The sequence below is a fragment of the Lampetra fluviatilis genome, chromosome 6, assembly GCF_964198595.1.
Source record: "Lampetra fluviatilis chromosome 6, kcLamFluv1.1, whole genome shotgun sequence".
NCBI classification, from domain to species: Eukaryota; Metazoa; Chordata; class Hyperoartia; order Petromyzontiformes; family Petromyzontidae; genus Lampetra; species Lampetra fluviatilis.
The window spans coordinates 849,895-872,225 of record NC_136280.1 but is presented as its reverse complement, the minus strand read 5'-3'; the positions used below and the strand labels follow the sequence as shown (position 1 = coordinate 872,225).

The window sequence follows — 22,331 nt, the reverse complement described above, 5'->3', positions numbered from 1 at the left end:
TTGGTGACAGAAGGGGAACCCCATCCATCCACGTGTGGCTCGATGGTTGGGTCCCCACCCTTGCTAGAGATTGGCTAAACACCCAGTAAGCAAGTCACGAGGGTCCTCGTGAGATGAAGGCCATTGGACTCGGTGAGGCTTCCCTGGACAAATCAGTGACACCGTGAGTTGATCACTTTTGTAAGTCACGTTGCGTTTGGTCGAGCAATGTGTACACCTCCTCCCTACTGTGTGTTGGAATGGGCGTGTGTCAGATTTGGGCTCTGGTAAAGAAACTGGACAACGTGATAATTATGATATCTAATCAGCACACTCACGGTGGTGGATCGGCGGCACAGTGATTACCGCACTGCGCTACCTACGAACCCGACTACCCGAGTTTGAGTCCAGGCCACGGGTGACATGAGCGGTGAGCGACATCCGAACCGGACTTGGGTGCCCCCCCTCCCCACTTTCCCCGGTCGCTAACACCACCCCCATGACCGACATAGCGTGGAAAGCTCTTCATCCAGCAGTGGATTGACAGAGTGCTGTAATGCAACTGGAGGCATAGGTGGAGAGAGGAGGCATTGACAGAGGTCAGAGTCTTGGGCCCACAGGGCCGCGGTTTTGCGCGTGGTGACCTTTACGATCCGGTGCCACTCGTCGTCTGATAGGTGACGGGTGAGCACGCTTGGCTTCACTTTGAGGGGGCCACAAACTCCGCCTTGGGTTTTACTAAAGTCTAAGTTGATGATGTGAGTGAGTCTATGGGTCTCTGTGAGTCTATGGGTCTCTGTGAGTCTATGGGTCTCTGTGAGTCTATGGGTCTCTGTGAGTCTATGGGTCTCCGCCTTTGGAGTTTCTGTGTAAATCTTTTGGCCTCTATTTGAGTCCGTTGGTTTCTATGCAAATCTTTTAGTCTCTACGCGAGTCTATGAGTCTCTGTGCGAAATCAACGGGTCTCCGCGCGAGTCTTTGGGCCACTCTGCGTGCTCATCGCAAGCTGCGTAAAGTCCCCCCTGGATCTCTAGCGCAACCCACACACCGCAGATGTCAGCGACTGGGCCGGCATCTCTTGGGTCACGACCCAACCTGTCCACCTCGTGGCCCTGAATCACTCGGCGGTTGGTCCTGTGCTCGCTTGTCAGGCGGGGCACGGTGGGTGGGAGGTGGCGGGGGTCTCGCCGCGGCGGTGTGATTCACGCCGGAGAGTGGAGAGCGGATCGATGGCCGAATGAGCTCATTCATTTATGACGCGGGCGATGAGGTGAGAGCCTGGGGGGACACAGCCTGCACGATTCCCCACCTAGAGCAACGCGGGCAGGGGCAGGAGGAGGACGAGACGACAGGGAGGGGAGCTGGAAGGATGCAGGGGGAGGGACAGAGATCTGTGACTCGAGCAGCCGACCCCGCCTGCAACAGTGGGGAACTCTTGGCTTCGAAGAAGATGCAAGTCCACGGGTCTCTATGTTAGTCTACGGATCATTTCAGTGAAATGTGAGTCCATGGTTCTCTGTGTAAGTCCTTGGGTCTTTGTGTAATCACGGTGGATGTGATTTAGAGAAGAGGCACTGAGTAGAATCTCGCGCAGAAAGGAAATCTGAGCAGCTTTCCCCCACGCAGCCCATGAGACTTCTGGATTAGAGTGAGGAGGTGAGAGCTGCCCTCATCGCCCAGGGGCTGCGTGAGGTCGAGCGGAAGCTGCTCTTACCAACACTCGGGCTCAAGAGTTGTCTTTCCCCGAGTTGGGCACTGAGACCATCATTGTCGCTTTGGAGAAAATGAATGTAATAAATGAGATTAATAACGGTGATGGCTTCGGCCAGGCCTTAATTCAGCCGCGGATTGATCATGGCCAATGTCGAAACGTCGACTTACTTATCCCTTTAAACAGAAACGCTTGGCCTCAGCAGGCCCTCGCCCGGTTGTAAGTAACTGGGCTGACCGGTGGTCGATTTTATACGAGCCCTAGTCCCATCGATTCGCGAACCCAGCCCTGCTCCGGACGGCGTTAAGCGGAACGGCGGCGGCAGGAATAGCGGAGCCATCGGGCCAGGTCGGGAGAACGCGGTGACCTCGCGTGTGACCCTCGCTGACCCCGCCGTGACCTCTGACCCCACGTCACGCGCGCGGGGTCGAGCCTCGTGCACCGCCCCGCGGTCGTGGGCGGCCAAAACGAGGACACCGCCGTGGCGCGGCTCGCGGAGGGTCGAATGCCGTCGATGTGTCGTCGTTTGCTGTCGACTGCCATCGACCGCTTGACGATTCTCACCACCGCTGCGCTCCGACTCGGCTCCTAGCGACGCCGATTGCCGACCGCTCCCCAACGTCTCCCCCCCCATCCCCCGCAAAGCCACCTCCTGGCGTAGGTGCCCCACTGCCTTGCGGTTTATGAAAAGTCTCAAGGTAAAACAGTTGTCCGTCAAATCACGCGCACAGCCAGTATTTGCGTCGCTCTCGTCGTGCAGGGCTACTCGGGGTTTCATTCCGGCAGGTTCTGATCGGGTCAGGGACCCGGAATATATTTCATCATCCGGGCACACCACATCCAATAGATCTTTCGCAATCGCTTGTGGCTACCAGTCACCGACTCCTCGCTGGCTGCCAGCCACCTGGAGAATGTCCATTGAGAGTGTAGGCCGTGCTCCCCTAGCGCCTCGGGGTGTAACGGTGCGGCAGATGAAACAATGCGAACGTTTCTCAACTCCGACTGCCTCCGCGCACCCAGTGGTACGAACGGGATTCGATTGGCACGGCGCGTGCGGTGGGGTAAAGTGTGGAGTGTAGATCAGGGGTTGGTGACCTGCGGCTCTGGAGCAGCATGCGGCTCTTTAAGGGCTGCTGCTTCGTGACGTTGTTCTTTAAGGACCCACCGTCTCGTAATCACATTGCATTGCGACTCTTGAAACATGGCTCCTCCTGTTATTTTGTTTGCCGACCCCTGGATATATGTGGAGCTCCCAGGAACTCCCCCCTCGTGTGGGGGCCCTTCCACTTGCACTGGTGCAGGAAAACAATTGCAAGGCTGCACCTTCACCGACGGATCGGCACTTGCCGAGTCCTACTGCTGCTGCTCGTGCCGGGAGCGGCCCAAGCTGGCAGCCAGGATCCGCTTTGCCAGCATGCCACGTGCTCCCGATTAGTCGGGATCAGCGGCATTACGATGGCCGCCTTAACAATGCCTCCCTTATCCACACAAACCCCAAATCTGTGTTTTTTTTCAATGCGAGGCGGCATGACACGCACTTCTTTTGCAGCAACCTGCCGAGGCGTCACCACACGGGGACAGCGTCACCACACGGGCGCCAGGCCCCTCAATTAGACCGCGAGAGGCCCCAAGACCTCGCGACTTAAACGCAAACTGCTTGGCTGTAATTGAGGGACGGGTGCCCCTCATTGTCGAGCCGCGTGAAGAGGCCCCTTCAAGTCTAGCGGCTTCGTTTGCTGTTGAGACCACGCAGCAGAAGCGACGTCGGTGGTTTGCCCAAAGGCGCAGCCCTGCGATTCCTCGCTGACGCCCCTGCTGGTGGAAGGCGCCTGCTCCGCCCCCCCCGCGGGTGCTTTGGGAGTAGCCACCACACTTAACCCCACCACATGTCACCTGCCGATTCACTTAATTGTGGTGAACCTATTTGTATTGCCGGGTGGACAGAAGTGGTGGGGGAGAAGGGGTGGGGGGGTGAACGCGTCCATTGCTTCGACTGCCGCCTCGTGAGATGGAGCGGTGAGCTCCGGCTTGGCCGGACATCGGCGTCGTCATTCAGCTTGGCGGTGCGGCGAGGTAGCCGGATCCCAGTTCGATTCCTGCCGTCGCGGGCGACCGTGAGCGGCGAGCGATCTCTGAACAGGTCCTGCCGCCCAACCCCCCTCCTCCTCGCATCACCGTCACCGACTCGAGCCGAGTGGTGAAGTATGGTCGAACAGCCCCCGTCACCCACACGGCATCGGGGGAGGCCTTTGGTCAGCGGTGGATTTACCAAGGCGGTGTTCTTCGGGATGGTCTCTCCGCGTTGTTGTTCGGGACGTTGTCCGACGTTTCGCTCCCCGTGCCCCGGAGGGCAGCTGCGGGAACCTCTTGCGAGGAGGAGCAGGAGGGGCTGCCAGCCTCGCTGCTTCCACGCGCATTATTTTTCTATCCTTAGGAGCCGCTCGAGCGGTCGCCTTGGAAACGGCGTTGCCAGAGGCGACAGAGACCATTAGCGCGGAGTGGGGCGGGGGGGCCGTGATGGTGGGGGAGGGGCGGGGGGGGTCGTGGGGGAGGGGCGGGGGTCGTGGGGGAGGGGCGGGGGGGTCGTGGGGGAGGGGGACGCCACGTGGGTGGCAGGGAGAGAGGCACGGGGAAGGGGGGTGGAGGAGGAAGGAGCTCACGGGGAATGGAGACGGGGAAGAGGAGATCTGGGGAGTGAGACACGTGGAGGAGGAGATCTGGGGAGTGAGACACGTGGAGGAGGAGACCTGGGGAGTGAGACACGTGGAGGAGGAGATCTGGGGAGGGAGACACGTGGAGGAGGAGATCTGGGGAGTGAGACACGTGGAGGAGGAGACCTAGGGAGTGAGACACGTGGAGGAGGAGACCTGGGGAGTGAGACACGTGGAGGAGGAGATCTGGGGAGTGAGACACGTGGAGGAGGAGATCTGGGGGGTGAGACACACGTGGAGGAGATCTGGGGAGTGAGACACGTGGAGGAGGAGATCTGGGGAGTGAGACACGTGGAGGAGGAGACCTGGGGAGTGAGACACGTGGAGGAGGAGATCTGGGGAGTGAGACACGTGGAGGAGGAGATCTGGGGAGGGAGACACGTGGAGGAGGAGACCTGGGGAGTGAGACACGTGGAGGAGGAGATCTGGGGAGTGAGACACGTGGAGGAGGAGATCTGGGGAGTGAGACACGTGGAGGAGGAGATCTGGGGAGTGAGACACGTGGAGGAGGAGATCTGGGGAGGGAGACACGTGGAGGAGGAGATCTGGGGAGTGAGACACGTGGAGGAGGAGATCTGGGGAGTGAGACACGTGGAGGAGGAGATCTGGGGAGGGAGACACGTGGAGGAGGAGATCTGGGGAGGGAGACACACGTGGAGGAGATCTGGGGAGTGAGACACGTGGAGGAGGAGATCTGGGGGGTGAGACACGTGGAGGAGGAGATCTGGGGAGGGAGACACGTGGAGGAGATATGGGGAGTGAGACACGTGGAGGAGGAGATCTGGGGAGGGAGACACGTGGAGGAGGAGATCTGGGGAGGGAGACACACGTGGAGGAGATCTGGGGAGTGAGACACGTGGAGGAGATCTGGGGAGTGAGACACGTGGAGGAGATCTGGGGAGGGAGACACGTGGAGGAGGAGATCTGGGGAGGGAGACACACGTGGAGGAGATCTGGGGAGTGAGACACGTGGAGGAGATCTGGGGAGGGAGACACGTGGAGGAGGGGATCTGGGGAGGGAGACACACGTGGAGGAGGAGATCTGGGGGGTGAGACACGTGGAGGAGATCTGGGGAGTGAGACACGTGGAGGAGGAGATCTGGGGGGTGAGACACGTGGAGGAGATCTGGGGAGTGAGACACGTGGAGGAGATCTGGGGAGTGAGACACGTGGAGGAGGAGATCTGGGGAGTGAGACACGTGGAGGAGATATGGGGGGTGAGACACGTGGAGGAGATCTGGGGAGGGAGACACGTGGAGGAGGAGATCTGGGGGGTGAGACACGTGGAGGAGATCTGGGGAGTGAGACACGTGGAGGAGGAGATATGGGGGGTGAGACACGTGGAGGAGATCTGGGGAGGGAGACACGTGGAGGAGGAGATCTGGGGGGTGAGACACGTGGAGGAGATCTGGGGAGTGAGACACGTGGAGGAGGAGATCTGGGGAGTGAGACACGTGGAGGAGGAGATCTGGGGAGGGAGACACGTGGAGGAGATATGGGGGGTGAGACACGTGGAGGAGATCTGGGGAGTGAGACACGTGGAGGAGGAGACCTGGGGAGTGAGACACGTGGGGGAGGAGATCTGGGGAGGGAGACACGTGGAGGAGAACAGAGTGCTCGTGTGCTTACGAAGAAATGTGGCATATTATTTACGTATTTGTCTCCCTATTTAAGCTCCCATCGTTATTGCTGACTGCGTTGAGTTTCTTGGGGAGAGGTGTATGGGATGAGCGCGGTTTATTATTTTGGGGGGGCGATAGACGCAGCGAGCAAGTCGTAGGAGAGCTCGTGGAGAGAGAGAGAGGGTGAGAGAGGAGGGAGGGAGAGTAACAGATGTCTGGGCGCTTCCTCCTCATCATCATCATCGTCTATGCGGCGGCGCTGGGCGCGCCTGCGCTGGAGCCGCTCATCCGTGCGAGCGTCGCGGATTCATGAAAGCCGCGACTGCTGACTCGGCACCTCTCCCGCGGGGTGGGGGGAGGGCTCCTGCTGCTGCTGGCGGTGGGGGTGGTGGGTGGGTGGAGTGGGGGGGTGGTGGGTGGGTGGAGTGGGGGGGTGGTGGGTGGGTGGAGTGGGGGGGTGGTGGGTGGATGGAGTGAGGGGGTGGTGGGTGGGTGGAGTGGGGGGGTGGTGGGTGGGTGGAGTGGGGGGGTGGAGTGGGTGGGTGGAGTGGGTGGGTGGTGGGTGGGTGGAGTGGGGGTGGTGGGTGGAGTGGGGGGGTGGTGGAGTTGAGAGGGGGGGGCGAGGTGGGACCCGAGTTCGATTCCCTGGGCACAGCCGCCAACACCGCATGACGATTGTCTGAACGGGTTCCGGGCTTCCCTCCCCTAGGTCGACTCGGCCTCAAATGGGTACTCTGTGCGATGCGTATAAACATCGCCACTGGGGGAGACGAAGGCGGCCGGGCGTGGTGCCACCACTTGGCCCAAACAGTCTTCTCGAGACTAGGCGAAGGATATTTGTTCTGGATGGTGGTGGTGATGGTGGTGATGGTGATGGGGGTGATGGTGGTGATGGTGGTGATGTTGGGGGGGAGGTTTGGGTGGTAATGGGTTGGGAGGTGGGGGGGTTCCGAGGGGGTTGAGGGAGGGGCGGATGGGGGGGGTGTCCGTGTAACCCAATCCGGGAAGTGGGGCTCTGGGAACCCGAGCGCTGTAAGGAGGCACCCACACCGGTGCCCAGGTACACGTACACAGGTACACGCGCCCAGCTGCGAGCTCGTGATCTCAGGTGCGCTTGGCCTGGGGCCACGTCACGGTGGCGGCGGCTATGGTGATGATGATGGATGGCGGCGGTGATGTCATCAACTGTGCCTGCCCCAGAACATGCTCATTGTGTATGCACCAAGCAGCGATGATCAATCAGAGTCCCTTTGTGTCAATCCACTGCTGGATGAAGGCTTTCCATGCAACGCCGTGTAGGCAGGCAGGGGGAGGGGGTGTTTAACCATACTTCACCATACTTCACCGTACTTCACCACGCTGTCCGGTGCGGGTTGGTGAAGGGGAGGCGGCTCGGGAACCAGCTCAGATATCGCTTGAAAACCCAGGGCAGGGATCGAACCCAGGGGTTAACACAAAGGTGGGGGGGGGTGTGGCACGTCTCTAGTGAGAGTGCACAAGTTGGAGTTCGGTACAGGGTTCACTCATTACCCATGGGTGGTTTGGGGGGGCAGGGTGGGGGTAGGGGGCGGGTGACAGAGACCACCAACACGCGTTATTCTGCACACCGCCACGTGTTCCACTGCACACCGGCACTCGTTACACCGCACACCGTATGTATGTTAAACTTTCTGCGCACCATACGTAGCGAATCACAGGCGTGTGTGTGTAGTTGTGGGGAGTAGTAGTGCAGTGGTTTCGCGCGCTCCGAACCCGGCCATCGCTGCCAGCGCTTCAGACACGTGGTGCTAATAAAGAGTGAGGGTCACGTTAATTAAGTAACGGTAATAATTGTTGTGGCTCGGGTAATGACGGCGTGCTGGCGGCGTAATTAGCGATTGCCAGCACGCGGCACTGCAGCGAGGGTCGTGGCCCTGGTGGCAATGGGGCCCTGGTGGCGGCGTGACGGAGTGACGGTGACGCCGTGACTGCGCGACGCGGGTTCCGCTCGCCGCGCCTTCTTCCCACATCCCTCCCCTCCGACTGCGCCTCGTCCACCACGCCGCGCGCGTGGTGAAGCATGCCCTGTTGTAGGTCATGGGGGGGGGGGGGGAAGCCTTCGCCCAACGATGGGTTGACAAAGCGCCGTGGATCGTGCCGCTCTCTCGTGGTCGACGTACCCCTCCGGCTTCCCCACTCTTCTCACTTCTAAGCTCGACGAAGCCAGGTGGGCCTCCTCGCTGCTGCTCCCCGTTCCCAGCCCTGCCCTGCCCTCTACCCCCTCCACTGTTACCCTCCACTGAACCCCAGGGGTGGCGTGGGGGGAGGGAGCGTGAGGGGGGGGGGCATCTGGGTCCCTGGCGCCCGGGGGCCGGTTGGCATCGCTTTGAGACATTCGCGGACGGAGTGAGAAATTCTGGGCCCCCTGGCCCCGTGATGGAGCCGCTCGCCGTTATTACGGCTCGGCATCGACGCCATCCCACCCCGCGTCCCGCCCTTCAGAAAACGAACGCTCGACTTTAACCGACAGCTCAACGTAAGTCCGGTGACGAGCTGGCGCGAGCGCGGGTGCGGAGGTCGGCTGGCGGCGGTGACGCGCACCGCGACGAACGTGGCGCCCTCGCTGCGGCTCGTACTGGGCGCCGTCCGACGTTTCGCTCCACGTGCCGGGAGCTTCGTCGGGAGCCGTGAAACGAACGGGTCGGAGGAGCTCCGAGGCCCCATCGGCGAATAACCCGCGCGAGGAGCGCCCCTGCGTTCGGCCGCGACAAAGCACCGTGCGGTGCCGTAGTCCTCGCGGGGTTCGTTTTTTTGCCGTCGCACGCGCCGCGCGTGTTGTTTAAACGCGCCGCCGTGTATGCGCCGTGCACGCATGCCACGTACACGGCCCTCCCAAACAACGGCCCCCACCGCGCCACGCTCCCGGCGACACAGGAAGGTTCCGCGAGCAGAGCGGTGGCGGCGCCGAGCCACCGGCTGAGCGCGTCGCAGCCGTGAACAATAGCGCCCGGCCGCGTCGTGTTTACTACGCGGAGAGCACGGCGGCAGCCAACATCAACTCGACTGCGCACCGCCGCACCCAACAATTGTGCCCAGATTAGATAGGGGGAGGTGGGGGGAGGGTTTGCCGCACGCTGTCGTGCGAGAGAGCGGCCGTGTGCTGCGCGTCGCTTCTCGTGGCCGTCACGGCCGCCATCGTCTCGTCACCGTCGTCCACATTCGTCGTCCATCATTGTCGATCGTCATCAGCAGCAGCAGCGTGGGCGGTGGGGTACTAATAATAACAATGATTAAAAATAGAAATAATAATAATAATATCCTTGATTTACTCAGGGGGGGGTGACTCAGCTCTTCGTCATTGGGAAGTTTGACCAATTCCTTTTTGAACAATGAGAGGTTGGCTTCGTGTGGGAGGGAACCGGAGAATCCCCACCACGCGCGATACGAGGGGCGACACGAAGAGCGCCACCAAGATAGATTGAAGAGTCCGTCCCTGTGCCACCATCTCCGGCCCATCGCGCAACCCAAGCCTACAACGCCTGGGATTCCCAGGCAGGCTCCTATCAGAGTGGTGACCAGGCTGAACCATGCTTAGCCTGCGGGGCGGGACGGGGATGCGGTGGGGGGGGCACACACTCGGGCTGGTGATGTGGTCGTGCCGGGGCAGGCTGTGGCTCGTGCGTGGGGCCGCGTGGAGCGTGGGGACGCGGTCCGCCCGGCCCGGTGAGACCAGACCGGGCGGCGCTGGGCCAGGGGCTACCTGACGGAGAGATTCCCTGGGGACTGGGGTTGGTGGATCATTGTGGGATGGACCGCGTCTGTGCCGTGAGCCTCTGTCTCCTGAGTTCCTGAGTTTATTGTCGCCCTGACCCTCTTGAGTCTCTGTCTCCTGAGTTTCCGTCTCCAGAATTCACAACTCTCCAGTTCCACTGAGGCTCAGGTCCCTGAGTCTGTGAAACTCCCGAGTCTCCGATCCCCTGGGTTTCTGAATGTTGCGAGTGAAGTAGCGGAACCGTGTGGTGAAGAGGTCTCTTGGTCTAATCCGACCCAAATCCGACCCTAATGCGACCAAATTCCAACAAAACCAATTGTGAAGGAACGAGCCCGCACCGACGTCAATGGGGGGGGAGGGCCTTGCGGCATGCTGGGCTCCCCACGTGGTCCAGGGCACTCTGGGGGACTCCTGTATCTGGTTGTGCGTGCGTCTGTGGGTATTGTAGTTGGCACAGTAGGGAGGGTACAGCTGGTGCATTTTCCAGTCATCTTAGTCAGCCAACCCATGGCACCAGGGTCTGTCCCGTAACGTCCTGTCGGCGAGCCTTCGAAACTTCACGTGGCCTCAAGGTGCACCTGGCCTGGCACAGGTGCCGTGGTGACGTCACCGTCACTTAGTGGAGAATGGCGCGTGTTGATGTATTATAGCGGTTAGCGCGCTGCACTATGAACCCGATTCAATTCTCACTTTCGGCCAACACTAGTGACAATTATCTTGAACTGGTCCTGGGCCTCCCCTAGGTTAGCTCGGTCTCAAATGAGTGCCTGGTGCTCTGTGTAAACAGTAGCACTGGGGAGACAAAGGCGGTCAGGTATAGTGCTGGCCACCCACCCCCTCGTGTTCTGTGCAGGCCTTGATAGGTGCACTTGCCCTAAGAGTCTGTTAAGGCTATAGGGGGAATGATTGTGTTTGTGTGGGTGTGTAGGTGTGTGACCTGCAGTGTGGTGAGTGGGTAGGTGGGGTGAGCGTGTGGTTGTGACCTGCGGTGTGGTGAGTGGGTAGGTAGGTGAGCGTGTGGTTGTGAGCTGCGGTGTGGTGAGTGGGTAGGTAGGTGAGCATGTCATTGTGACCTGCGGTGTGGTGGTCGGAGAGAGGATGTCTACAGTCATCATACAGTGTGTTGTGAAGCAGAGGATGTTTTTCAGATTCCCCTTCAGAGGGAAAGGACTGATTGCACAGTGCAAGGAATTATAAAACTTGTCTGCAGGAAGCGAGTGTTCGTGGCTGTTGGGGAGTGTGTGCGTGAGTGTGGGGAGCGGTAGTGTGTAGCGGTTAGCGCGCTGCGCTACGAACCGCTCACGACGGTTATCTTAACCCGTTCTGGGCCTCCCCTATGTCTACGCGGCCTTAAATGAGTACCTGGTGTGGTGTGTAAACATCACCACTGGGGAGACAAAGGCGGCCGGGCGTGGTGTTGGTCACCCACTTCCTCGTGTGCCATGCCGGTCTTCATAGGTGCTTGCGAACAGCACTTGCCCTAAAAGTCTGGTAAATGATATATGGGGGATATTTGTCTTTGTGCCTGCATCAGTGAGGGCATTGTGGGTGCACTACAGACCTGATGACCTGGTTTCCAGCCACGGCCAACATCAGTGGCGATTATCTGAACCAGTGCTGAACCTTCCCTAGGTCGACTCAGCCTTCAACAAGTACCTGGTGGAGGCACAGGCCACGCCACCTCCTCGAACCCCCGTGCCGGCCTTAATAGGAGCTCGCTAACAGCAATTGCCCCAACAGTCCATTACAAGCTAAACGTGGGCTCTTTGTGTAAGCGTGCTCATGCGTGCGTGCGTGTGTGCGTGTGTCTCAATTGGATTTGAGCAGCCGGTCAGAGACCCGGAGCTATAAAAATGACAGCAGGGCCTCCACCAGCCAGGCCCTCCCAGCGTGGACAATCGCAGGAAATTGCGATGATGCCATCCCTCCCTGGCTGTTCGTTGCAATAAATAATTATTGTTGATCCTCCACCACCACCACCTTCACGCCATCACCGAGCGGTTTCACAATCCAAGAAGATCTCCCGTTAGGCGCGCCTGTTTCTCCGCAATTATAAATATTGCGCCTGCGTAGGCGTTGCGCCGCCGTGCGGCTCACCGGTGCGGTTTTTTGAGTCGTGCCGAGCGACTCCCCCCAAGAATTATTCGGCTCCTGCAGAAGCTCCCGGCGCGTAGAGGGAAACGTCGGACGGCGCGCCGAGCGACGTCAACGCAGCGTTGGGGAGCCACGCAGCAGCACGTGGGCCGGCGCCAGTCGAGGGCTCCTCTTCGTTTCGGCCCCCTCCAAGCGCCGGCCGCGGCGTCAACGTGCGAGGCTCGGACGCACGCCGAGAGAGAGAGAGGCCCTTCCTGCACACCGGGACGCAATACGGGCCGGGCCCGGGGGGGGTTCTGGTGGTCGGCGCTCCTCCGTCTGCACTACCCCCCCCCTTAGTCAGCAGCGAACTTTCCACACTTCAGGTGATAGCCTCGAAGTCCACCTCGCCTGGTGCAAAGGCTGCGGCGACGTCAGCCGAATAGCAGCGATTGTTATTGGCAGCGATTGTTATTGCTGCGCGAGTGCGTCTGTTTTGTGTCCGTACGTGTGTCTGTATGTGGGTGTGTCTTTGTCTTTGTGAGGGATTGAGGAAGGGGTGGGTGGGGGGGGTAGGGACTGGGGGATGGTGGATCTGGAGTGGGAGGAATGGCAAATCGCGGCCCAGTGGACCAGGCTGCCCAACTGCTGCCCTGGTCAGTCACCTGTGTTCTTGGCTGCCCCCCATGCTTCACCGCCCCACGTGGCTCTCACTCTCACTCTCTCGCTCGCCGTTTCCCCGGCGATGGCTCGCCCACCTCCCCACACTCCCGACCTCCCAGTTGGGCGGTGCCCAGATCCGCGTCCTGTTTGTGCCGCGTTCCTGGGAAATGCCTTTGTCTCACATCTGGCGCTGTCACGGCCGAGACGAGACATACCTCCCCCCGCCGGCCCGGGCTACCCAAGTGACGCTCTCGCGGCAATTAGCGCAACGCGGGATCGCCGCGGTGACACCGCCGCCCGGGCACCGCACGTGGCACCGGGATAGCGGCTGTGGTTAGGGCTGCAGTTGTAATAATTGCTTGGGGGTTTTAATGATCACTTGTGGTGAGGTGTGCCATTGTCACGACCAGTTGTGGGTGTGGTGATCGGTTGTGTTTGTGGTGAGCGGTTGTGGTTAGCGCTTGCGTTGTCGCGAGTGGTTGTTTGTGAGCGGTTGTGAGCCTGTGGCTGCCACGAGCCATCCTGTCACAAGCCCTCGGTATAAACTCCGCTCCGCGCCCCTCACCTCCCGCCCCCTTGCACTGGGCGGCAATGTTTGCGAAAAATTCTCCGTGCTCAAAATTCCACAGAGAAGTGCGGCACTCGTAGACCGCTGCTGCTGTGCCTCTCGGATGGAGGGGGTGGGTGGGGGGGTGGGTGGGGGGGTGGGGGTGGCGGGGGGGGGGCAGGGGGGGCAGGGGGGGGCAGGGGGGGCCGTGTCTTCTCATCGAGGAGCTCGGCGAGTGCTCCTGGACGTGACGCGGCGTACCTTATCGTCGTTTTGCGAGAAGAGGCCTGACATGAACCCGGCCCACAGTTTGCTTGTCCTGATAACATAAACTTTACGCGTAAATCAACCTGCCACGCACCGCATGCGCACCCCACGCGTGTGGTGGTTGGTGATCACGGAAAACCCGCGCCAAGCGAGGACGGTCGCAAGGACGACCGTTGGACAAAATCGCTCCCCGCTCGGTTATCCAGTCATACGGTGCAATGCGTGGTGAGCTATCGTGGCCCGTGGCTAGGCTGTCACCGCTCTGGGCTTTAAGGCTTTCCATATCATCCGGTGGCCACTGCCACCGCCGGTCGCGCTTCGCTCTCCAAACCCCGCGAGCGATCCAAGCGTCGGATCACCATTATTTATTTACTTCGTGATCTCCCGCGCACCGCTGCTGCTCCTCCGCAGGGCACCGCAAACCTGGCTGAGAGCCCCCAGACGAGGAAGTGTCGGAGCGCGATTCTTAGCAAGGATTGGGAGGAAGTGGTGCGCCTCCAATCGAGGGTTCGATTCCCACATACGGCTAACTAAACTAAAACTAAACTATTTATTTTATTTTGCTAGATAGGGGCCCACTGAGCTATACAGCTGTTTCAGAGGCGACCTGGCCACAAATGCTGGCTCAACGAAGTGGCTCATCATGTGGACATTTGTAGCAGCCAAATACTCTAATCGCGTGTGGATTCTAAATGTGGAGGGAAAAACCAGAGGACCCGGATAAAAATCTACGCGACCACGGGGAGAGACACGTAAACTATACAGGGGTCAGGGTCGGGATTGAACCCACGACCTCTTGTATACCAGGCGAGATAGTTAACATATCCCAGCCACGACCCGCACGGATCAGCGGCGGCGCTCGAGAAAGGAATCCCCGCTGCGGGTAATCTGCGATTTTAATTGTCGCTATCGTGTGAACTCCCCCCTGCTCCCCCCCCGCCCCGGCCCCCCAGGCGAGTCCCTGTTCGGTGTGCCGTCCCCAGGCTACGTGTACGACGCGGAGCGGGGCGACGACGGGAGGCCGCCCCCCGAGGGGATGCCCTACATCGACGACTCCCCCTCCTCGTCTCCACACGCCGCCGCGCGCATCCGGGGCGCCCGCGACGCCGCCGCCGCGGCCGCCGCCAGCGCCGCCGCCAGCGCCGCCGCGCTTGACGCCGGCAAGATGGTGGGTCCTGCCGGGCAGCGCACCGCCTCCCCCTCATCCCCCCCCTCCTCCTCCGCTGGCTTCTTATTCTCATCCTCATCCGAACGCTCCTAATTCTCCTACTCCTCATTTTCTGCGTGTCACTCCTCCTTACAGCACACCTCGTACCGCACCTCCTCACTGCCCACCTCGTTGCCTTGCTTTGCCGAGCTCCCCCCGGCGCTCGCGGCCGTGCTGGGGATTGGCACCGATGGGAGTCGAACCTCGCCCCGCCGCCCCTGCGAGAGCCGTGGCCTTCGTTTGCCGCGCACACGACGCACGCGCGGCGTGTCCATTCGTTCGTCCGTGAGCGGCGATCCTCGTTGCGTGCGCCCGCCGTGCGATAGGCGGCGGTGCTGTCGGTGCTGTCGGTGGTGCGCTGGCGGTGTCAGGGCCCCGGCCAACCTCAACACATACGCCGCCCGCATAGAGACCTGTAGACTCGCAGAGACGCGTAGACCTACGCAGCGAAGCCTCGACTTGCATGTAGAGGATGTCTGATTTGCAGCGGGCGTCAAATTTCCCGTGACATCATTCGACCACCACGACGACCAGAATTGTGTGTCGGCGTTATGGTCCCATTTAGAAAAATTGGGAAAATTATCCGAATAAGAATCGATTGGGATCACACACGTCACAACCATCATCGTCGCCCTCTACTCCGAAAACATGACAAGAGACCCTCCTGAGAAAGTGACCGAGCCTCGTCAACTCCAGCAACGTGCCCCTCGTGTGGATATCTGGGAGGTGTGTGTCGCCTGTGGCGTGTGGGGCGAGTGAAGACTGGCGAGTCGCGTGGTTGGCATGGCCCCCTCGGCAAGCACTGAACTGGGTGCCCCCTCGTCCAATGGAACGGGGCTCGCTCTCCCCTCCCCGTGTCTCCGGCCCCTGGGCCCCGCGCAGTTTCGCCGCCTGCACGCTCGGAGAGGCCGCGGGCAGCCGCGGTGTGCGGCGTGACGGCCCCGCGCCCCGCACGCTGCCATTTCTCGCTCCCGCTGAAATGATTTCGTTCTGCAGATAAAAACCATTTCGTTCCGCTGCCTGTGCACCTCGGCACGCGTCTCCCTGCGGCTCTTGACCATGAGGCTCGGGGGACGGGGGTGGGTGGGGTGGGGGGGCGGGGGGCGGGGGGCCGAGCTCTTGTGGAACACTGCCCCCTCTGTCTCGAGCGCTCCGTGTTTTTTTCCGTGGCCGCTGCACAATCGCTCTGTAGTTTTCCCCCGAGTCGGGGGCGGTGGTTGGGTGGGCGGGCGAGTGGAGGTCACGGAGCTCCGTCCCGCCGAGGTGGGGGGGGGGGGGCGAGGGGGGGGGCTGCTGCCTCCGCTGCTGCTGCCGGTGCGGCGTGGGGTGCCGGGCGGACTTGGGGAGTGGTGGCGGTGCGGTGAGGGGGGCGCCGCGTGGGCAGAGTTGGACGGGCGATGCGGGCGTTGGCGTTGCGGCGCTGCTCCCGACGCCGCCACCGCCGCTGTCGCCGCATGGTTGGTGCCATGCCGCGCGTGCCACGGCGGTGATGATGCGCGGGGTGGCGGTGGTGCCACAGTGGTGGTTTGGTTATGTGGTTTACATGTGTGAGAGCAGTGATGCCTACATTGTGGTTTAGTTGTGGTCACGGTAATGCGTGTGTTGTTGTCGTGCCACAGGAGTGGTTGTGCCACCGTGGTGGTTGTGCCGCCGTGGTGGTGCGTGGCCGGCACCGCCGCGTCCCGCACAGCGGGATCCACGCGGAGCCGCCGTCGCGCCCCCCCGTTTCACGTTTACCTGCGCCCGTTAATTAATTAACCCGTGGGGTGGGGGAGGGGTGGGGGAGGGGTGGGGCTCGGGGGAGGGTGGCCGTGCCCCACTGTCGACAGCTTCACTTGAAGCCGTTGGATATGGTGGTCACGGTGGCGATCGTGGTACTTGTAGTTGTGCGAGTGAGGTTTGTGGTGGTGGTGGTGTTGGTGGTAGTGGTAGTGGTGGTCGTGGTGGTGGTGGTGGTGGTGTTAGTGGTGGTGGTAGTGGTGGTGGTAGTGATGGTAGTGGTCGGCAGATCTCGCCGCACGCCGTCCCCTGGGACGTCGTCGACAAGCGGAGGGGAGAGCTCAAGAGCCGCAGCCCCACGGCGGGTGGGGGGCGGGGGGCGGGGGGCGGGCTGCGGCTCTCGAGCCGAGTGAGCGACGGCACGGCGTGAACCTTCCGTCGCACGCATCCACCACGAGCGCTTGGAGTCGTGGGCCGGAGAGAGGGGAGGGGGAGTGGCTGGGTAGGAGTGGAGAAAAGGGGGGGGGGAGGGATGGGCGGTCGCGGGGGGCCGTGGAGGGGGTCCCACGTTGCCCGCGGCGAGAAGTGGCGGAGGGTTCACAGGCGGCGGCGGTGGCTGGCGAGGGTTACGCTCCGCCATCTGCGGTGGGGACCACGTGACCAGGAGGAGGAGACCCGTGTGGTTTTCCCTCCACCGGTAGCTCCTGTGTATTGCGACGAGGTCGTGGCACTTTGTCGATTAGTTGGAATCTCACCGCTGTCCTGGTGAGGCCCACGAGGCATCCTGGGAAATAAGCAGCGCCGCGCGGTGAGGCGTCGATTTGTGGCGCGTACGCTGTCACTGTCGCCGCATCCTCGCTCTTTGCGGCTGTCGCCGGGGCGCTACGCCGACGTCCGGCACGTGCAGCGAAACGCGCGGAGCCGTCAAACGTCGCGATGCGGCAGGACCCTCCTGAAGGAGGGGTCGTGAAACTCGCTCGCGTCTCCGGCACGTCACGGCGAACGACAGCGCTCGGCGTGGCGCACGGGACTCGTTCAGCTGTCGGCATTCACCTCGGAACGTTCGGCTGTCAATGTTCATGCGACCCTTCCAAGTGGCGGCAACTCCGAGCTCTGGCGGGCGAGTGAGGGAGCCGTTAAACTCCCTCGGCTCTGTGACTCATGGCAGCAGATTGCGGATACCTGATGCACAAACGACGCAATGCCCAACCCACAAATACGACGGAGACATCGCAGCGGCGACACACGCCGCTTACTCCCGACGCGGTTGACTGGCCTTGACCACCTGAACGTGACGTCGTAGTTGTCGCTCTGCATCCACGTCGGCTGCAGTACGAAAGAAGAAGTTGACTGCTCGCTTTACATGAAAGGGGAAACTCCGCGAGCGTTCATTAAACCTAGCGCTCACGGCTGAGGAGGCGTGGGAGCCGACCCGTTGCGTGCGTGCCGGTCGCGGTTCACCCGAGCCTGCGACGTGAGCCTGCCGTGGGAGGGTCGCCCCGTGCGGCTCTCACGACGGCCGCTTTGCCCACGACGCCGCCGCTGCCGCGTTGACGCGCGGGCGACTCGACAACTCTCCCTGAAGAAGGGCCGTTGCCCGAAACGTCCCCTATTATATATTGATATTCCTCCTGAGGAGAGTTTAGTCCGAGGGATCCCCTTGCGCCCGCCCCATGGACCAGGCCGGGGCGACCGCCGCGGTCGCCGCTCGCCTTCCTCGGTGCCACGGAGGAGACCGTCGGCAGCCGTGCGCCGTTAACAAGTTCCCGTCAGCGTAGCCCCCACGCGGAGAACGCACGGACTCGACCGGTGTGGGCCGGGTGGGGGGCGGTGGCGGTGTGACCGGAGCGAGTCACCCGTGTTGGATGCACGAGCGCCGGTGCCGTCGTTGCCGACCTGACGACGGTGCTGTCGGTTGTGGCGGCGGCGGCGGCGGCCTCCACGTCCGAGCAGGCCTGGATCTGCCGCGGTGGCGCTGCCCGCCCATCGCCAACTTGAGCAAGGGCCCTGCCGCCCCCCCACCCCCCTTCCCCCCCGTCCTCCCCCTACCCTCCCCCCGCCCTCATTAGCCTCCCGTATTGTCCCGTGCTGAATGACAAAAGCCGTTAATTATGCAGAGGAAGGGGATCGTTTGACGTCCGTGCGGGCGGTAGGGGGTGGTGGGGAAGCACCCTGACGGCGGTCGCGAGCGTCCGCGTGGGCTCGGCAGCTCGGTCCCCGCTGCCGGCGGCTCCCCGGGGGCCGCGGCGCCGCCCGGCTCGGGGAGCCGCGGCGCCACTGGTCGTTGTCCGCGCACCCCCGTCGGCGGCGGCTGGGACGAAAGGGGGCGGTCGCCGTCTAAATGGGCCGTTGAACGGCGTCGAGATGTGATCGGCCGGAGCCGCTCCCCGCCCGGTTCCGCTGTCGCGTGACCGGGGCCGGAGCGCGGGCCGATGGGCACTCGCGGCATCCGTCCCGACGATCGTCTCGGCGGCGGCCCCCAGGGTCGCCCTTGCCAAGAGGGGTAATTTGAATCTCGCCGGACCGGTTGTCATTCGTAATCGTTTCCAGCACCCTGCGGCAAACCCCCACGCTGTGTGCGTCGTGGGGGTTTGTTTGACCATACTTCACCGCGCTGGCCCGCGCGGGTTGCTGTGTTTGCCCGTGGGCGGCACTTGGCGCGTACGCGGTCGCGCGCAACGGCCGTGTGGGGAATGCTTTGCAACGCACACGAAGACAAAGACCCCCCATGTAGCCCGGATCGACTGTTGGGGCAAGCGCTATTGGTGAGCACCGATGAATGCCGGCACGGCGCACGAGGGCACACTGTGCCTGGCCACCTTTGTCTCCCCAGTGTTGATGTATACACACCCCGCTGGGTGCTCGGTTTAAAACTGAGTTGAGCTCGGGCAGGCTCAGGATTGGTGCTCAGATCACTCGCCACCGATGTTAGTTGCGGTTGGGGTTTGTTGTGCAGTGCCAACCGCTCTCCACAGACACACGCACACCACAGTTGTGTGGTGCTTTCATCTCGCCGCACGCACACACGAACACACCACAGCCACTGTGAATCCATCTACACACGCACACTCGTTGCACGCAGTCACGATCGTGCAGCATTCATTCTCTAATTCGTACAGTACCAATGTGAACGTTGCACGCCAGCCACAACCCGTTCGGACAAAAAGCCTCTTAGCAAGGGAGACCTGGGGTCATTCATCTCCGCGTGTAAACACGCGCGCACAACAGCTGCGCGCGTGCGGTCTCCTTCTGCCGGGATGACCCTGCGAGTTCACTCCCTTCTGGGGGTGCTCGGCACCGGCGTTCATCAACGCCGCCCGGGCGAGCGTCCGCGGCGCGCGACCTGCGGCGGCGCCGCGCATCTCCCACCCGTGCGGCCGCTCCCGCTCCGAGCCGACGAGCGGTTCGCACCGATCGATCGAGAAAGTCCACTCCGTGTCCCCGAGTCGGCTTCCGCTCTCGTTAGCACAGCATCGCCGGCGTCCGAGTCGTCGTCATCGGCATGGTCTATCCGCTGCCGGATGAAGGCCTCCCGAACCGGCAATTCCCTCGCCATCAGGCTACCCGACAAGCCATCCTGCACCCGCACACGGGACGATTCCTTGGCTGTATCTCCGCGTTCTCTCCTTCAGGCCGCCACTCGTCCATGTTCAGTCTCTCTCCGTGCCAGCAGCGACGAGTCCTGCCCAGGCTCGCTCGGTTTGCCCCGCGACAGTCGCGGCGGCGCCTCCTGGCTCGCGCTGCCACCCCCCCCCCCCACCGAGCCGGTGCCTGCCCTCTCGCGTCCGCAGCACCGGGACGGCCCCACCCTGGCTCTGCCCGCTGGCTCTGCCGGGGTGAGTGACGGGTTAACAAGAATCTCTCCCACTCGAGGCTTCGTCGCCCTTGGAGTGCGGTTGCACGGGGTGCGACACCCCCCCACACACCCCGCGTGCGAGCGGTGCCCATTCTGTCTGCGCGTTATAACGCGACGTGATCCTGCATCGCCCGCTGGTCCTGCGAACCAGACCCAGGTTGTGCCCGGTGTTAGTCCAACCATTCGCCTCTCGATTCCTCTTCTCAGCAGCAGCAGCAGCAGCTTTACAGCGATGCTAAACATAGCGCATCGTCATCGCGCACTCCGATATTAATCCACGCGGCATTCACTCGCTACCGGCACTTCCTCTTCTTGTAAACCGTGCCCGTGCATGAACATTCACGCCGCAACAATGCCTGACTGAAAACCACACTCGGAGGAGCATGATCGGCGGTGATGTCGTTTTGTTTCATCGGCGTTGGAGTTCCTTGGCCGACAGCTCTGCCACTGACAGCAGCTGAAAGGGGTTGGTGGGTGACCGGCAGATGAGCCAGCTGATCGTGGCAGCTGAGATCGGTTGTACGGGGAAGTGAGATCACGAGAGAAATCCACGGAGCTCTTAAACATCAGCAGGGTGCGGACCAACAACTCGCAATACGTTCCACCGTGGAACGTCGTAGATTTTCGATGGGCACACCACATCCAGTATTCCTCCTCTCGCCGTGGCTGCGGCTACCACTAAGTCACGTGCAACGAATGTTCCGTAGGGAAAAGCGAAGCCCCGCGTGCTGGCACCGTTTGATTGGCCGCTCTCGCTCCCAGGCACGGCTCGTGAAAGCGCTGATCGCTCCGCTTTTCGCAGCGGCCTTCGTGGGTTTTGTAACTCGCGGCAAGGCGAGCCGGGGCTGGTGGTGAGACGGCTCCGTGCTCCGTGCCACTTGGTGACGGGGGAGACGGTTGGTTTTGGCGGAGCCCTCATCGTGAGCAGTCGTTGAGAGAGAGCATCGGCAGAACGCATCGCATCCGACGCTGCCGCCGTCGGCAGGGAAGGTGGAGACAATTTTATTAAAAAAAAACACCCAAGGAAATTCTACTATCATTTTTTTTTTATTTGGACAAATTAAATTTTGCGGGTACGGCGTAGAATAATAAGCTAATGTCATTACGAGCAGCTGAGCCAAGAGTGCGGGGCGGACCTCCCTGGAAGATGGAGAGAGCGGGGCGCGGCCCCGCATCACAGTAATGGAGCTCTTGGCTCCGCACCAAATGGTGGAGAGGGGGGTATGGCGCATTCGAGAGTTGTCTGAAACTCCCCCCCCCTCATCCTCCTCTGCTTCCACGCCCGTGGCCCCTCCTCGTCCCCGTGCGTCCCCTCTCCTCCACGCCCCCCACCCCCCACCGTGTCGCGTCGTTCTCTCGCCGCCGCGCGGTTCCTAGGCAGCTCGTTGGCTGCTGTCGGTGAGCCCCCCCCCCCGGCGCTGTTTGCTGGTCGCCAGGGACCCGGTCATGGCGGTGGTGGCGGTGGTGGCGGTGGTGGCGATGGTGTCGCTCTCGTTATTACGCTCGCCCACCTTGACGCACACGGTTTCGGAACGCGTGGCCCCGTCGCGTAGAACGCGGTCCCCAGCGGACGAACTCGCGAACGGCGAGCGCCTGGAACCCCGGCGCGAGAGGCCTTCACATTCATCTCGATCCTCCCCTTGGTTTGCGATCTCCCTTCTCTCGCACGTGTGGCTAATGGCCCCGGTGTGGCTGGGCGCTCCACCGACGATGAAGCACTTCACCTCCTGCTGGGGTCATCCCGGCGGCACGTAACCACCAATGTTGTTCTCCTCCCATGCGTTTGCCACTCGGTATCTGCAGCGTTATGATTTCGACGCCGCTGTCACTTCCTTTTTTTTTCCTGTAAAACGGCTTCAGGCCGACTGCTTCTTCACCGCGTCTCCACCTAAATACACAGAGCATGACGATGAGATGGCAGTGCACGTAGGAGATGGTTTTTTGCGCGACATTACACATCACCCTGCCTCCCTCACACACGGGGACTCACTCACACACACACACGTGGGCTGGCTCACTCACTCACACACACACGGGCTCGCACACACACAGACACACACGTGGACTCACACACATAGACACACACGGTGGACTCACTCGCTCACACACACGCGTGGGCTGGCTCACTCACACACACACACACGTGGGCTGGCTCACTCACACACACACACACACGTGGGCTGGCTCACTCACACACACACACACACGTGGACTCACTCACACAC

At 61.8% G+C, this 22,331-nt stretch overlaps 1 protein-coding gene across 3 annotated transcripts in view; it reads left to right on the top strand.

The window, feature by feature from the left end:
* LOC144932990 (active breakpoint cluster region-related protein-like) overlaps nt 1–22,331 on the top strand; it is a 56,248-nt gene that overhangs the window by 5,057 nt on the left and 28,860 nt on the right. For 2 of the 3 annotated variants that reach the window (XM_078857406.1, XM_078857405.1), the window contains exon 2: nt 14,278–14,492. In XM_078857406.1, coding sequence (XP_078713532.1) covers nt 14,278–14,492 — 215 coding nt within the window. The remainder of the gene's footprint in view (nt 1–14,277; nt 14,493–22,331) is intronic. The other variant, XM_078857408.1, reaches the window with a different exon arrangement.